This window comes from Poeciliopsis prolifica, unplaced genomic scaffold (genome assembly GCF_027474105.1).
Source record: "Poeciliopsis prolifica strain line A6 unplaced genomic scaffold, Auburn_PproV2 SCAFFOLD059, whole genome shotgun sequence".
NCBI lineage: Eukaryota > Metazoa > Chordata > Actinopteri > Cyprinodontiformes > Poeciliidae > Poeciliopsis > Poeciliopsis prolifica.
In genome coordinates, this window is record NW_026562434.1 from 485,376 (window position 1) to 502,500 (window position 17,125).

A 17,125-nucleotide genomic window follows, 5' to 3' on the forward strand; every position below is an offset into this window, starting at 1 on the left:
CAAATATTTACTTTTTAATAATCAGACAGAAGTAAACACATTTCAATAATAAGATTTTGTAATAATATTTTATCTTGAAAGGAAGAAACAAACAACTCTTGGCTTTGATTTTAATGCTGGACCAGAGCTTGATGCCAGGAAACAAAAACATGAAGCAGTTTCTTCAGAGAAGAAAACAGGAAACATCAGCTGTTCATCATGTTGTTTGATTCCAGTTCACCAATTAATCTAATAATCCTGTAGATTAGCCTTCAAGTAGCAGAGAGATAATATTTTGAGGTGAAAACAGAAGTGAACCTGTTCCCCAAACATCAGAGAGCAGAAACAATCTGTTTCTGAAGAGAAAGTTCAAGTAGGCAAATTATCAAACTTACGATTTAAGAAGATCCAAAGAGTTGATGAAGATTAACTCTTTACTTTAGTAAAGAGTTAATCTCTTTACTGTGATTCTGTTGCTTCTAAACCCAACAGAACCACAGTAAAACCAGACAGACCTGAACAGGTGTGTTTGATCTGAAAGTGTAAAGAGGAGAAATGAGCCCAAACTGGTCTGACTTGTCAGACTGACTGGGAGTCTGTTGGGTTTATTTAGTTCCCCAACCTGCAAGAATCAACCAAGGACACAAATTACTTTTTCGTAGAAAAGGGGAGAAGAGCTCAACGCGGAGAATCGCTGCCAAACGCTGTCTGAGATCAACTCCATGGGTTCTCAGTCCCCAACTGCCTTTTATTATCATGTGAATACACAAAGAGGTTGGCTTTCTCACTCAGACATGCAAACAATTGACCAATACTCTATCCTACAGGATGTTCTGGAGGTCTTCCGTTGATGTCCCATCATTGGGACACAATGATGACCACATTTCCAACCCTTAAGAGAAAACCAACTAAAAGACAGTTTAGAATATACAATAAAGGAAAGGGAAAGAAAACACACAGAATAATATGAAAACATAACCATTCAATATAAAAGTAAATGAACTAAGATAATAATTTCCAAACAGAGTCAGAGGAAAGTTTACCTGTTGACATCATTTGGATTTTGAAACAAACTCATATTTTCAGATTTCAGTGCAACACAATAAAACTGATCTCAGAGCAGCTTCTGGTTCAGGAACAATGGACCTGGAATGTTGACTTTTGCTCTTTTCCAGTATCAGGAAGATTCCAGCTACAGAGATCACATTACATCAAAACTGCAGCTGCAGATCAGGAAATAAAGATGATCTGCCTACTTTTGACTATGACTGTAGAGATGATTGATGAAAAAAAAAATTAATAATGTTTTTGTTCATTTAGCAAGTCATAGAGAAAAACCATGTTGATTTTTCTGTGATATTTTTTTACCATGATATTCATAAATTCATAAATGTCAGATATTTAAACAATTTTTCTCTAACTGAATATTTATTTTCAAAACTAAAGATTTGTTTTTGTAAGTATTTTTTATCTCAAAACTACATATTTAATGATCTTTTTCATGTCTAGTTGTTCAGTCAGACGCTCCATCATGTTGTCATGTTTCAGTTTTTCCTCCATTCAGCAACAGTTGGTGAACTGGGTTTAATCCAGTTTAGTCTAATTGTCTTTCTTGCTACCAGCAGCAGAAGGTGCAACAATATGTAACATTGATGTTTAGTGAGTAAATCCTTGGTGTTTATGTCCAGCAGAAACAGAAGAGGCTCCATGGGGATCTGTCCTCAGAATGTCCTCAGTCTCCTGTTTCATTTCCTCCCAGAAAGTCTTTATTTGTGGTCAGAACCAGAAGACGTGTGTGATGACCGACCATTCAACACATTCCTCCAACATCCATCTGTGGTTGGAATCCTGAAAATGAACGTTTTCAAAGGAGTAACACTTTATTTGACACAGTGTGTTCTATTAAATCTGGTTTTTACTTTCCAGTCAAAGTCTTTGCACGTTTGATTTCCAATCCTTTTATGGCACAAAAATGCAAATTAGAAAACTCCACTCCTTGTTTTATCTATCTCCAGTTCAATCCAGTAAATTGATTAACTCAATTGTCCAAACACAAATGGAGACCCCAAACTGGACCATATTGATAGTTTTGACCTCATTCCTCTTCAGAGATACCACTGCAAACTCGTATCAATGGCTCCTCAGAATGACCAGTGGGACGCTCTGCTGGATGGAGACTGAACTACAACACTAAAAGAAGTTTTAAACTCACTTTTCAGTTAGCTAATTGAACAAATTTTATTCTGTAAGATAATAAATTGCATGGTTACACAAAACCAATAAAAAGGTAACTATTGCCACATTATGGAGTAATCAATCATGGTGAATATCTGCCACAAAAATTCATTCTTGAACAAGATGGCTTTTTCCAGAAGACAGTATTACATTTTAATAAAAAGTGGGGTGGAAATAAAACTGATGGAAAAAAAATGCACATATGAAATTCACCATTTCTGGAACAATGACATTCCAACATATGTGAAGTAGATTTTTCTTTAAAGAGAAAATGTTTTATTTGCATCATACAGTCTTCTTTTATGTATCACATAAATGTAATTGTATCATAGTCAAGATGTTTTTCGGTGCAGCTGCAGAGGGTGTACAAACTAACTGAACAAGATGCGTCTGCTGAAGTTTCCCAGGCGGGTCGTCTGGGAACTTAATCTTCTCCTCTGTTAGCTGAGAGGTGAATAAAGCAACTATGTAAATCTGAGTTCGTTAGAGCAGATTTAGATTTTCGCCTAATGCAGAGTATATTTTTCCCTCTGTCTGCAGATGTATTAAAGATTGTTTTTGCTCCCTGAACTTGGACTAGACTTGTGCACTTCACACATATTCAGATGAACTTTTATGGTTAGTTCACAATGGAAAAATCTGAGTTGATTTCATCTGAACATTAATTCAATCTGGAGAGACTTAGACGGAGAAAATGGAAACCATTAGAAGAGTTTATTGACATACAAAATTTAAGTCTTTGGCGCTTGGGCCCCGGCTGAGGACATGATCATCACAATCTTTGCGATGAGCTTGGATGAGCATTCCATATGCTGAAAGGAACGTCATCCCCCGAGACCAGACATTGGTGATGGAGGTGAAGAAAGGATGCAGCCGGTTAGCCGAGCGAGTGGAGGTGAAGGGGTGGAGGAGGGTTGAGCTCTGCTGGACAGCAGAAGACGCCATGGACGGTGCTATTTATCAGCTGGGACTTGGACAGTGATTGGACGTGACGCGTCTTGGACCAGCGTTGATTAATCAATGGTGATGAACAGGAAGCAACGGTTGGATGATGCAGGTGGGGTTAGAAGAGACTTCCAGTTTGAATTTGCCTTTTTCCTCACAAAGTGCAATAAGATCTATTATAAATTTGCCCAGTATAAATACACTGATTTCACTGTGAAAATTACGTTTTTAGTCTGTAGTATAAGAAATAAAACATTTCCAAGTCTTAAATACTTTATACAAAATATTGAGTGGAAATCATACACAGTGAGACAGATTTAAAGAGACGTGACAGTCCAATGAAAACTCCAGATAAATGCAGTGATTTTATGGTCAAAAGTTACAAAAATGTGCAATAATTAAAAAAACCTAAAGTGAAAACTTAACTTGGCACAAGGAAATATTTGCTCCCATCAACAGAAACATTGAATTACTGAGGGAAGGTAAGAGGCTGGATCTGTAGTTTAATTTCATCCATTAAAAAGCTGCTGAAACAAAAAGAGTTCAAAATAAATCGCTGTCTACAGAAAATACAAAGAAATGGTAAATAAAAAAACATGGGATTGATACTCAGCATGACAGATTACAGCTTACATAAAATCACTAAAATGAAAAATACAAAATGTTAAGGACATCAGTCTGGAGAAACAAGATGCAAATTATAACGATTACAAGAGATTAAAAATAAACAAAAAATAAAATCATTTTTATAATTAAGGCCACTCGTATGAAGAGCAGAATAAAAAAAAAAGGAGAGAAATGTAAACTTGTAATTATTCCAACTCAAGTCCTGCTGTGCAACTCAGTTTGTAAAAAAACCCCAAAAAACTCAAAAATGTCAAAAAATGGAGCAGAAATCAGATCAAATCTTTAAAAGGGAAATAAATATACAAAAATAAATAAAATGGCCATGACATGCAGAAAACAGAGAAATAAAAATTACTCAATAGAGGATGAAATGAAGCGATGAGTTAAATTCAAACATTTTTCATGTGAAAACGAGGATTAGCATCGTTTCTGCATGACAAGGCATTTTCCTGCTCAAACTGTTAGAAAACAAATTGTGATTTGTAGTTTTTCTTTGCTAAGTGAAGTGAAATATTGACTTGTGTTCATTAAAAACAGGGATTTCTTTCCTTTTACATGAACACACATTCACAGCTTGCAGAGTGTAAGGCTTGAACCACTTGGCCACACTTTGGGAGGGGTGGGTTGGATTTATTGCACAAGAACACTCGGGGCGGGTGGGTTCTTATTCGGCCCTTTGACAGGTTCTGGATGGGTTCTGTCTCCTCAGTAGAGGCGGACGAGACTTAAAAAAATGTGAAGTTGAAGAACACTGGAAGCTGGTGAGGTTTTACACAGCAGCCAAGACAGGTCAGAGGTCAAAGCAGTGCCACTGCATCAAGCAGAGCCTCATCTTCCCTCCTCTGCTGATCGGGTCTCGGACTTGAGCCGGACGAACTCCTTGGCGACGTCGTCGTTGGAGCGCTGGGAGAGGATCCGCATGGCGGTCAGGCCCGTGTCGTCCATGGAGATGCGCTGCCCCAGGGGGCACCAGCAGGCGCAGTTGCCCCTCTCCATGATGTCCCTCAGCTGCACCACGGCCAGGCCCACCACCCGGTCGGCGCGGCCGAAGCAGTAGTCCTTGACGCAGGCTTGAACCTCGTAGCACTCGAACCCGTCCTGAACACCCAGAACGCTGCAGAGCGAGAGCAGAACACAGGAGTGGGAGCACATGGGCTAGGGCGCTAATTGCAGAGCTAATTCTGATTTTGTGCTTTTTCTGAAACTTTAAAAACATTCGTACACCTAGCTTTTGATGTAATTTTCCATTTTAAATCAAAACATTTTACTTTGATTTGAGGTCCACATCTGCAGTGGTAGATTACACTATTGCTAATCTGCTAATGTGCTAATAGCTGAGCAAATTTGTTGTGCAACACATTTTGATTCCCCTAAATCAGTTTTCAAGTTAAATTCTAAAGCACTAATGTACTTTTGCTGTTTTTCAGACTTTCAGTTGAATAAAGTTTGACATCTGCAGTAGAAGGGACACTTCCATTAAGCTGCTAATGTGCTAATAGTAGAGCTAATTTTAGCTTTTTAATAACTTTTAAAACTATTGCCACACAATTAATTTCTTAAAATAAATCCAGATTTTATTTGGAAAAGTTAAATTTGAGGAAGTTCACTAAATGTTTAGCAGAAACACTAAATGAACAATTAGCTGTGCTGCTAGCGCATTAGCTGACATTGTCCAGTAATTTCACAAGGACTTTGTTTTGTAACCAACAGTTTATGAAGTCAGAATTAAAAGAGCTTCAAATCCTAAATGTGTCACGACGTTTGGTTTTGAACTTACAAGTGAAAGGTCTCGTGTATTTGGGAGACCAGCTGTTGTTCTTGGATTTGGTCTGAAATCGGCGCTTCTTGTCGCTGAGGTGCGGCCCGATCATCGTGACTTCCACGAAGGGTCTGAACATCCCAGACGTCTGCCACTTCAAATCACTGGCTGCAATCACTGCATCAATGACACAAACATTTAAACAGAAATGACACTAAATGCTCCAGCTTTGATTTTATTGGTTCAAAATGAGCCCAAACGGACCTTTGAGAGTAACTTTCCGCTCTCCGCTCTTGGGATGAGTGTACAGCTCAATCTGCAGGGAAACCTCTCCGATGGGTTTGTCCACACCTGAGCCTGGTTTAACACAAACAACATTTGGTCCAATGCAGGCAAAGAAAACCACGTTTTATAGAGTCACGCGACAGAAACGCAGGTTTCACAAAACAGAAGAGAGAAAACGATGAAGGGAAGTTGGGCTGATGATGATTTCATGGAGACCTACCCCTGCTGGGCTGGATTTCTCATTAGGGGTTAACCTAATACCCTTCCCATTGTGCACTGGCACAGAGGCAGCAGGAGATAAAAACAAGACAGCAACTTAAACAACCAAATCCAGGAGATAAAAGCAGCGAGGAATCTGAAACTCTCCCGTATTTAATCTCCTTTGAGGCGTTTTGGATCTACCCTGTGAATGCTGCGTGGTCACGAAGGTTTTGATGAGCGTGTCGGTGGTCTGGGTAGAGCGACAGAGCGTGGCGGAGCGACGAAAGCTCAGCGCTCTTCTCCAGGAAAGTCTTCTTCAAGCCGTTCCCGCCCGCATGAAAGTATTGCTGCGTAGGAAACAAAACGAGAGGAATCAGCGTTCTACAACCTGAATGATTAAACTTAAAGTGGAGTTAATCAGACTTTTAGTTAATCAACTAAAAGACTCTTAAAATGTGAATGAATTGTACTTTTCTGTTTGACCAGAGGTCAACGTTTCGCTCTCACCTTGATGGTATCCAGAGCCACATCCATGACGGCACACTGCCTGGGCGTCAGGCTTTTAGCGTCTCCTGCCATGTGATCCTAAACAACCCAAACCAAGACTTTGACTAGACCAATTCACAGGAGAAAGCAAACTCAAAGGCAACCTGATACCTTCAGTTTGGAAAGGTGTCCCAGTTCTTTAGCAGCAGAAAGGATCTGTGCTCCCTTCAGGAAAAACAGAAAAATGAATGATTCTTTTAGTTTTCAGAAGCCTTGTTTCAATTTTAAGTATCATATTAGTAAAGTTTGATGGAAATGGAAAAAAAGCATCGATACAACTCATGTTCATACGTAAAGTGAGTTATTTATCTACTCTATATGTGATTGGATGATGTTCAGTTTGTTGACTAATAATTAAACTGAATATGCCACAGTCATCATTTTAAAACATAATGGATAAAAATATTTTTTGTGTTTGGTCACGTCTGTCAAAATGTTTACATCTCATCATCTGACACAATTACGAGTTGATCCATTTCAAAATGGCAGCCATGTTTCCATCCAGCTGTGATTCAAATTTTGAGAAAATTTTTATAATAATGTATAAAAGAAAATGCAAATTACACTGCAAAACCATAAACTCTTACCGAGTAATTTTGCTCTAGTTTCTAGTGCAAATTTGACGAATGTGAATTACAACATTTAACTTTTCTTTTGGGATCAATAAAGTATGTTTGAATTTGAATTTTGAAATATCTCAGCACATTTTAAATAAGACAAAAAACTTAGTAGTAACTTATCAGAAGAAGAAGCTTGTTTTAAGTCGATAATTCCTTAATATTGATAAAAAAAAGTAGTTGGCAGATTATTTAATTTAAGGGAAAATGATTATTGTGAAATAATCTCCTACACAAAATAAGTTCATTATATTTATTTTGCACAAAATTATTGATATAAAATGAGATTTTAGTCTGGTTATTATTTCCCTTATAACATTGCAAAAATATCTTGATTTAGGTGAAATAATCAATGTTGGAGAAACATTATCGTCATTGATATGTAATAACAGCAATAGTGTTACAACAACACTATTAAATAATAGTGTGTTGTAATTTCAAGGCTGCTGTTTCTCTGTCAGATTCCCTCAGGTCTCCACAGCAGAGAGATGGATCACGGCGCTCTTCCTCCACCTCCTCGCCGCGCCCATCCTCATCCTCCACCACCTCCACTGAGTTCTGATGGGTCGCTTCAGATCCTCTCTGGAGATCAGACACCAGAACAGAGGCGGATCAGAACCAAACCAGCAGCTCTGCTGAAGCTCAGGAGAACTCTGAGTCCAGATGTGGACCCTGGTCTCCTCCAGAACCTCCTCTGTTCTGCTGTGGAGGAACTGTGTGGCTCCAGTTCTGCAGCAGGACCTTCTCAGCTGCAGCAGAAGAAGAAAGGACTTCCTGTGTTCAGGTTGGATAGAAACCTGGATATTTTCTAGCTTGTGGTTCTGCTTCCAGCGTAGATGTTCTCCAGGTTCTGATCTGGATCTAGTGGACTGTAGAGCTCATCAGGTTTCCTCTCATCCACTTTGAGATCTTCAGCCTCCTTTAGATTCAACCTGAAGCTTCTTCTGACAGATTAGCTACTGATATTTAGCATGATGTTTATTATTCCAGCCTCAGTTTTCTGTTCTTCATGTGACTCCACTGAATCCGACTCTGATGTCGTCCACTTCACAAGTGATGAAGATCCTTTTTTCTTTCACTTCCTGCTGATTTCTTTCCAAAGCTCCATTTGTTCCAGGAGGATCTCAATGTTCTCTTTAGATGATGGAGGAACTCAGACTGACTCACCCGGCTGGTGCTCCAGGTGAGCAGAAACAAACAAACCTGAAGTCATCTCTGCAGACCAGCTTTAGATTTGGACCAACTGAACATCAAGCTTCAGTAACGTCTCAGTTAAAGTTTGTTTCCAGATCTGAGATCAGAAAGTTCTGGAACAAACTGGTTGCTCTCAGTTTGATGATGTTCCAACCTGAATGTTCATCCATTTTTCTTCTCTCAGCCTGGAAAGAAAATCCTCTAAATTATCTGTCTTGATAAAAAACTGTTTTATTAGTAAAATCTTGGAATCTTGACTCACTCTTTGTGTATCAGGACTTTCACCTTGCAGTTATTCACCTGAAATGATGAGGAATTGTTTATTGTTGGTCTAAGAATAAAATGTTTTTGTAAGGATCATGTAATCACATCCTGGAAAGTCCTTCATAGTTTATCTTTGCTCTAAAGTTATGAAAACCCGAAACCTCTCCCTTTTTAACAGAGATCAATAACCAAACACTCTGATCTTTGCTTAATCTGCCAGTTTGACAAATATAAAAGAACATCGCTTCAAAATGTGTGTATTTTATTACTTCTGAGTGGGAAAGTGTTTCTGAAATGGAGCAGGAAATACATTTCATAACAGCTGATTTGCATGTGATCAAGACAAGAAGGCAGCGGTCAACACACACACCCCAGTGGTGTGTTCACACACACTCTGCAGAACTTTGTGTTCATCAGGAGGTCGATTGTTTCAGGTTTGAGCTAAAACAGAAGCAGCAGCACTTCCTCTACAGGAGAAAACACACGAGGTCATGAGGTCAAGCTTTGTGACAGTAAATAAAACACATGAATAATCTCTTGGTTTGCCAAATTATAATAAAACATGATATTTATGTTATGAACAATTAAATAATTTTAGCTTGGATTGGCTCTGAACACATCATAAATCACTGATTCATTATAAAAACTTTGACTAGACTCAGAGTAGACTTATGTAAATATACATGATGAAGTATTTAAATTCAGCATTCACTGAAAAAGTAATTAAAGTGTAGATACAGGGATAAAGATTAGCATGCTAACCCCTCAGGTTTCCCATCAGCCACTTGGGTTTCAGGATGACCAACATTTTTAAACATGGCTGCTAATTCTGAGCCTTTTTAAACCAGATATGGACATTAAATGTTCCCTGTTAGAGATTCAGGTTTTAACTTATGGATCTTTGTCAGTAAATTTGATTTAATTATTGGGGAAGAATAAAAAAAAAATTGTCAAGGAATAAACTAAAAATTAGGTTTTTGGAGGTGAAATGATTAATTGTTGAATAAAAATGGAAAATTAATCATGTAGGATTAATGAGATTATTTTATTGTAAAATTTAAACACATTACATTTGTACTTTCACTTTGTGTAAAGAGTATTAAGTACTAATTGAATTCATATAAAACATGCAGTTTTTTCATGTTATTGAACGTAGGCAGCCTTCAAAATGAGCGGTCCTTATTTTTCTGTGATGCTTCCAGTCTCTGCGTTGTCCTGTTTCCCCTTGATTGTTCCCAGGTGTTTCTCGTTTCTGTGATTACCATCTGTGTATTTAATCCCACGGTTGTCCTTTGTTCCTCATCGGGTCCTCATCGTTCTTCACGTCATTTTGTCAAGCCTGTTCTTCTGTCCACCAGGATGAACAGTTGCTACAGGCGTTGAGCCCTGGCTTCAGCTCAGCCATGCTGCCTGTTTTTGTGTTTCCACTTGGACTATTTTTACTATTAAAACCATCATTTACTGTATCCTGGGTTTTCTGCCTGCTGCTTCACCACCAGTATACCAGCATCTCTTGATAGAGTGAAGCTATGACAAGAAAACAAACTGAAAAACATGTGAATCCTGGAATAATCCTGGAATAATCTGGAATAATCCCAGCTTCCATCTTTAAAGGACTGGAAGAAGAAAAAGTTTCCAAGGACTCAATCAGAATCGTTTCACCAAGAAATAGATTGTAGAGACTGAACTATCTGTTCAACAGTGAGAGAGTTTCTCTGACAGGAGGAAAAACTTTAGACTCTTTAGACTCAAATCAGCTCAGAAACACTGAAGAACCAGAACTGAACCAGAACCAGAACCCAAATCCAGGAATCAGAGGTTCAGTGAATGTGGTGTTGAAGGTGTGGAGGAGGATCAGTGAGTCAGAGGAGACTCTGTAGAAGGACAGAATGCCAGCAGGACAGTCCACATACACTGCTACTCTGTTAGAGACAGAGGAGGAGGAGAGACGAGTTTCTATGTTATTGTGACAGACAGAGAAACCATGACGATCAAAGCAGCTCAGACTCCAGGAATGATCATTCCATCCAAACCAACAGTCTCTACTGTTTCCTTTCCTCTTGATTCTTCTGTAACTCACTGATATATAAACATCTCCTCTCCACTCCCTCCCAGTAACAGCGACCAGTCAGACCAGTTCTACACAGCAGCTGATGATCATCAAATCTGTCTGGATGATCAGGATATGACTGAAGCTCCTACAAATGTCACCTTCCTGTTGTCTTCAGACAGTTTGAGTTTTCTGTTCACTGTGTTTGTGTCGATGGTGAGTTGACAGGAATCTGATGGAGAACAAATACAATCCAGCTGCAGTTATTGATCATTTATTGACACTTTGACTCCTGAATGAGTGATGTGACAGTTTGAAGATGGTTGAATGTGAGCTGCTTTGTTGTCATGAATCAGATGAAAAACACACTTACATTTCCTCAGACCTGGAGTCAAGAATCGGCCTCCAGCAGGCTCCACCCTGAAAGGAGGAGGGGGGTCAGACCATCAGTCTCTTTCAGCAGCAAACATGGACATTACATGTCTCTCAGACACATATTGTCCTCGAGAGGGTCTTGACTGCAGCCTGCAGAAAGGGGCGGGGACGGACCACTGTCAGTCTCAGACCTTATATGGAATTGGGACTATTGCATTCGGAAATGAAGGGGGCGCTATTTTCACAATCACTAATATCTTAAAGAAGCGGGGTGAAGAGGTCGATTGGAAGAAGTTTGAGAGGTTTCGCCATTGACGTCGGAACGCTATTCATAATGGAACAAGAACAAAGTCTGCAAAAGGTATTTTCTACCTTATTAAAACTTTTTTTAACATAGTACATCAAAGCGCTTTTTCTAGATTAGGTTGAAAATATAATTGACAGCTGCAAACGAGTGAAATTCATAGTTCGTACAGGGGAAGGCAAATTTTAGCATGTAGCATAGCTAATTATTTCCGTGCAGGGCATCATTAGATAAAAATCGAAAAGTAGAAAAATGTATACTTGAGAAATGTATTTTATGCCCCAATTTTTTTTTCGTTATACAGATGCACTTATCAATTTGCAACATTGGGATCGGACAGAAAATTCTTCCCGTACTGTCTGGAGACAAATACCGCTGTCCCCTTTGCTCATACAGTGCGGAGGAGTCTTAAAGGTACAGAACCACATAGCAACAACTGCTATGGTTCAACATAACAGTATGTAAAACTACACTTATGAATGTTTATTTTTACATTCTTATCAGTTTTCTAGTGTTTTTATTTCATTTTTAAAGGTTAATATTTTTTAAATATGTTTTGTACACCAATGTTAAATTTCTTGAAAGTCTAATATTTTTTATAAACTAACAGCTTTTTTTATAAGCTAACAGCTGCCATCATAAGTGGAACCCAGAGATGATACTGTAATGACGAGCAGCACTACTTCAATGTATTTTTAGTAACTGTGCAGCAAACCACACATTTAAAAGTAACAAAGTATTTTGTGAAATGGCTATTATTAAGTACTGTTTTACTGATTATAATGTGCAATGTAATATTACCCATTTATTTCAGCAGACATTAATAAAAATGAAGTTATGTGCACTGTTAGGTATTTTAATACAAGACAACAAATTAAGGTTAGAGGAAACCTAACATAAACAACATTTATCAGTGTATCGTGTTTCAATTTTTTATATGGATTAAAATGTGTTCTTCATTCAGTTAAGTTACTCGCATTATGTTGCATATCAACAAAATTAACTCAAGAGTATAACATTTGGAAAAATGGTCCTAATTATTTATTTTTTTATCAAAGTTACAGAGTAATTGAGTAAATCTGATTAGTTAATCTTTGGCTGTTCATTTTGTGCAGAACATATATGTGTTATCTGGAAGCCATTAATTGTTAAATCCTACAAAACAGTTACAACAACGTTAAAGAATCTACAGTGATTAATTCAAACATGCCTTTTGTTCTTCCAATCATTTGTATATTTCCTGGTGTAATAACCTTTTTCTTTTATCTTAGTAGCTATTAGGCTGAGTCTTCGCTCTGTTCTGAGTGAGAATGAATCACATCTTGTTTAAACATATCTGCAATGTATATAGATGTTTTTTTTAATTTTATTCATTTCTTTTTTTAAGATTCATCCATAATCATGTCATAGCCATTCTTCCAGTATGAGTCTTGCATTGCACATGTTTTTTTATTATTATTATTTTCAGATGCCTTTGATTGCACTGGAAGCTGTTCTCCAGGAGGTGATTCTGGCACAGGGAGGCACATCTTCCCTCACCTTGGCATTGACCTGCAAGTGCTTAGAAGCCATTGTGTCTGACCCAGTTTTCAGGAAGAAGACTCACTTTGCTTGGCTAGATGGTAAAGACCTTTGACTTTTTTCACCTAAAACATGTGAAATTAGATTTCAACTACATAAAATCAGTTTTTCATCAACAGGTGAGATCAGCTGGGCGACATTTTCAGAATCATTCAAGGCAGAAAACAGGATTCCTTTTGCGGTTGTAAGATGTTCTTCCTGCAACCGGCAACATAAAGACTGTGTGGGCTTCACTGGACATGGAAGATGAGGAGAGTTCCCTCGTTACTACTCTGATGGCACATCTGGACACTGCCCTGAATGCCAGTACTGAATGCTAGGACAGTATTAGTTGTTTTCTATAGTCTTTCACACATTTCAGTTGTCACACATTGTGTTTTTTTGTGAAATGCCATTTTAAATCATCTATGCTGAAGCACATTTGCCTTTTGACTTGTTCAGTCATTTGTTTTCATAATGTGTTATTTCAATATTATGTACATTTTGAATGTTCCTTTTGTTGTAGCTCAGTTGATTTACATTATTTAGTTTGTACAGAAATGATGTTACATTGTGGCTGCATTTTGTTGGAGAGAGTAGAACCAATAAAGTAGTTGTAAATATATTGTAACAGTGTTGTTTAGCAATTGGATCACCTTGTTTTAAAAATTTGAAATACATGCTAAGATAATAACTTGCAATATTTTATATGTGTAAATGCAATGTTTCCTATACTTTTTAAACAATGACTGGAATCATTACAAATTTTCTTTACAAACCTGACATACGGCTAAGTTGTTTGTTTTAACAGTCAGAATCAATTGTTGTTTTATAATAAAGCAAGAACATACAGAAACATTGTTTAGTTACAGTCATAATACAAACATAAGACTAAAGGTGAGCTGAGTGAAGGTGGAGACCAGGTGGAGGTGATGGAGGCTCAGGTGAGGAGCAGTTGCACATTAAGCCGGAGTTTGTGAAGGATGGAGGAGATGAGACCGGCGCCGTGATCAGAGGAGATGAAGACGGTTACAATTTACACATAGATTGAATTTATTCAAAAAGGTTTTCATATAGAAAAAAAAATAACTCCTGAACAGCAGATCATTATCTCTGGCTGTTACCAGCGCAGTGTCTACTGCCGGGGTCCGAAGATTATTTCTTATCAAATGAATGTTCTAAAACCTACTTTCTGTGTGAGTTTCCAGGTTGAAGCAAAATATAAAGTTTTAAATTAATCACTTTGGGTTTTGCAACAATTGCATATTTAAGGTCTTTGGGGCGCAGTTTATGAATCAATTGCAATTGGTAGAATTGATTTTGAATTTCTAATCGGAATAGTGGGACACCAATCAGTTTACTGGTTAAGACATTATGGTAAACATTGATAACAGTTGAGCTTGTTAGAAGTTCAAAAGTAATTTAATTTGTTTGTAAATTGTATTCACAATGTGAATAAGGAAAATATTTGCCAAATAAACAGAACAAAAGTGTTTTGTGAATGGATGGACCAAGTTGGCCAAAATTGACTAAACGTTTTACTGTTAGTCAACGATTTTGACTATCGGCCTCTTTTTCATCTAGTCCTTATTAAATAAGGCAAAGGATATTCTATTTTAGATTTTAACTTATTTATTTTAAGAGTACCATTCACAACATCAAAATCTATTATTTGAACTTCAACACCAGCAAGTATTTCTTTATATCTGTTTTCTGTGATGGACTGGCGATCTGTCCAGGGTCCCTGCAGCAGCTCTCATCACCCACTGCACGGATAACCTGAGAGTAAAATCATTAATGGATTGATAAATGTGTTTTTAATATAGTGTACATTTGTCTCTAAAATGTTAATTTATGTTTTATGACTTTTGTTTGGGAAAGTTAGGGTGTAAGGATAGATAAATACATCTCCATAATGATTCCTTATTATTGCTTATTTTAGATTGTTTGTTACTAATATAATTTTAACATCCAAAACAAAGATTTAATAAAGATTTAAAAATAAAAAAGGGACATACCACGTGACGTAACACGTGGTATGTCATTTCCTTACTGTTTAATTTGTAGTTAATATGTAATTAATTTTAAATGTTAAAAGTGTTATTGGGTGTTTTTAAAAGCGTTGTCAAATAAAATGCGTTATTATTATTATAATATTGAAACAAGGCTGATACAGGAAATGGTGTCACTAGCGCCCCCTTCATTTCCGGAACATAATAGTCCCATTTCCATATAAGGTCTGAGACTGACAATGGTCCGTCCCCGCTCCTTTCCGCATGCTGCAGCCAAGTGTAGTTTTTGTCCTCCACTGAGACAGGAACAGTCCAACATCTGGATTGCAAACTGCAGTGGATGTAGGAAGGACAGTTGGTGCTGCTGCAGCACAACTCATTTCTCCAAACACAGGAAAAGCTCCAACAGAGAGGAGAAAGGAAATCCCTCAGTAACAACCTGAAGAAACTCACTGAAGCCTAAAAGGACATCAGGAAACTAAGGAAACATTTCTGGAAGCTCCACCTGATTTAATAATCAGCATTAAAATACAATCAATCTAAACTCTGATCAACACCTGGATACCTGATCCATCCACACTCCCACACACAGATGAAGGAATGAAACACTAAACAGCCCTGCTGCTGAAAACCTGCTGTGGCCTCACTGTAATATCCAGAAATACAAACATTAAAAAGGAGAAGCTGCATCACATTCAACAAAGATTCAACAAGAATCAAAGATTTGATCTCTGAGCTCAGACTCACAAACCAGGGAGAGGCTTCCATCATCACACACCTCTGACAAACACCTCCAACCTTTCAGCACTTCCTCTACCAACCAGCACCACCAGGTGGCGCTGCACACATTTACAATGAGCCCAAGAAGAAGAAGCAGCATCCTGAATCCAGCAGCTGCAGTAATGGCTTGTGAAAGTGTCCAAGGAGCATCTGGAACCAGAACCAGCAGATCCAACAGTCCAGAGAATCTTTGTTTGCATCTTTCCTCTCAGATTTCCAAGCTGCTCTGAGAGGAAATTACATCATCACTCTACTGATGATGTCATGCTCTGATGTCACTGACCAGGAGCTGCTGGACTTCTACATTTCCAGCATGGAGGACAGAGAAGATCTCAGCTCTGATGAGGAGCTGGCCTGCCTTCACACTGATTGAGGGTCAAAGAAATATTTCCAGATGAAGTCAGACTAAAATGTTGGATTGTCCTGCTGTTGCAATCAGAGGCCAAGAAGAAGCTTCAAGTTCTTCTCCTGTTCAGCTCCACGTTCCTGTCAGAGACTTCAGCTCCTCATGAGGAGAACAACTAAAGTCTGGAACAGACTGACACCAACATCCTGACATCTCATCCCTGAACAAAGCTTTGCAGCATCAAGGTGACTCTTAGCGCCATATATGGACAGATTTCCTCTAAAGGGGGCGGAGCCTGGATTGGAGGAACCAGCAGCAGCTTCCAGGAACAAACCTTGGGAACCTCTGGAGGAGAACATGGAGATGAGATTCCTGCTTTAATCAGTGGATTCATTGATAGAAAACATGAAATGTCTGAGAGCTGCAGCTCCATTTTCTACAGATCTGCTGGAACATCAGATAGAAATGAAGAATTTCATCATTTCACATCAAATCTGTTCATCTTCCACAGATACAACTGAATTATTGAGCTGAACTGGTTCCAAAGGTCTGGATGGTAAAAACATCCATTGGTTTTCTGTCTCATTAGTTTCCAGAAAGAGTTGAAATGTTTCAGCAGCTTTTATCCTGCAGCTCAGTAAAGATCTCTCCTCTTTCCAACCTGATTTAGTCCATGAAGCAGAACATCTCTGCTGCTGCAGCAACAGGAGGAAACTTCTCCAGTTCTCAACTTCTACACTCTGACTGCTTGGAAACAGATCAGGGAGGAACAGCCTTTTCTCCAGGCTGCTCCTCCTGACTCTAGCGCCACCTAGTTGAGGACAAACTACCATGCAAATAAAACTGCTAAACTCTGCCTCAAACAGTTTGCTTCATGTTTTTGTGTATTTTTGGTTTCATTAAGTACTGAAAGTTGTGAATCTTTGTTTCACTTTTTGAGAACTTTTCCACATCCATCTGACCATTTTCTGATCTTTCCTCATTTGGGCTGATTGGTCTAGATCTCCATGAAATATTCTTTTAAAGTCCAAATTGTTTCCCAGCTG

The 17,125-nt window shown here is 38.2% G+C and overlaps 1 protein-coding gene and 1 long non-coding RNA gene across 2 annotated transcripts; both read right to left on the reverse strand.

The window, feature by feature from the left end:
- Positions 1-4,309: 4,309 nt before the first annotated feature.
- On the reverse strand, positions 4,310-4,953 carry LOC129379571 (protein unc-13 homolog B-like). Its single transcript, XM_055060397.1, has one exon. It carries the CDS (start codon positions 4,936-4,938, stop codon positions 4,615-4,617), a length of 324 nt encoding a protein of 107 aa, XP_054916372.1. The 5' UTR covers positions 4,939-4,953; the 3' UTR covers positions 4,310-4,614.
- A 1,372-nt stretch (positions 4,954-6,325) lies between these two features.
- On the reverse strand, positions 6,326-6,741 carry LOC129379576 (uncharacterized). The gene is made up of 3 exons (XR_008608201.1): positions 6,689-6,741; positions 6,539-6,616; positions 6,326-6,378 (listed from the first exon to the last, which is right to left on the reverse strand). It is a non-coding gene; the product is annotated as an uncharacterized LOC129379576 (long non-coding RNA).
- Positions 6,742-17,125: the final 10,384 nt, after the last annotated feature.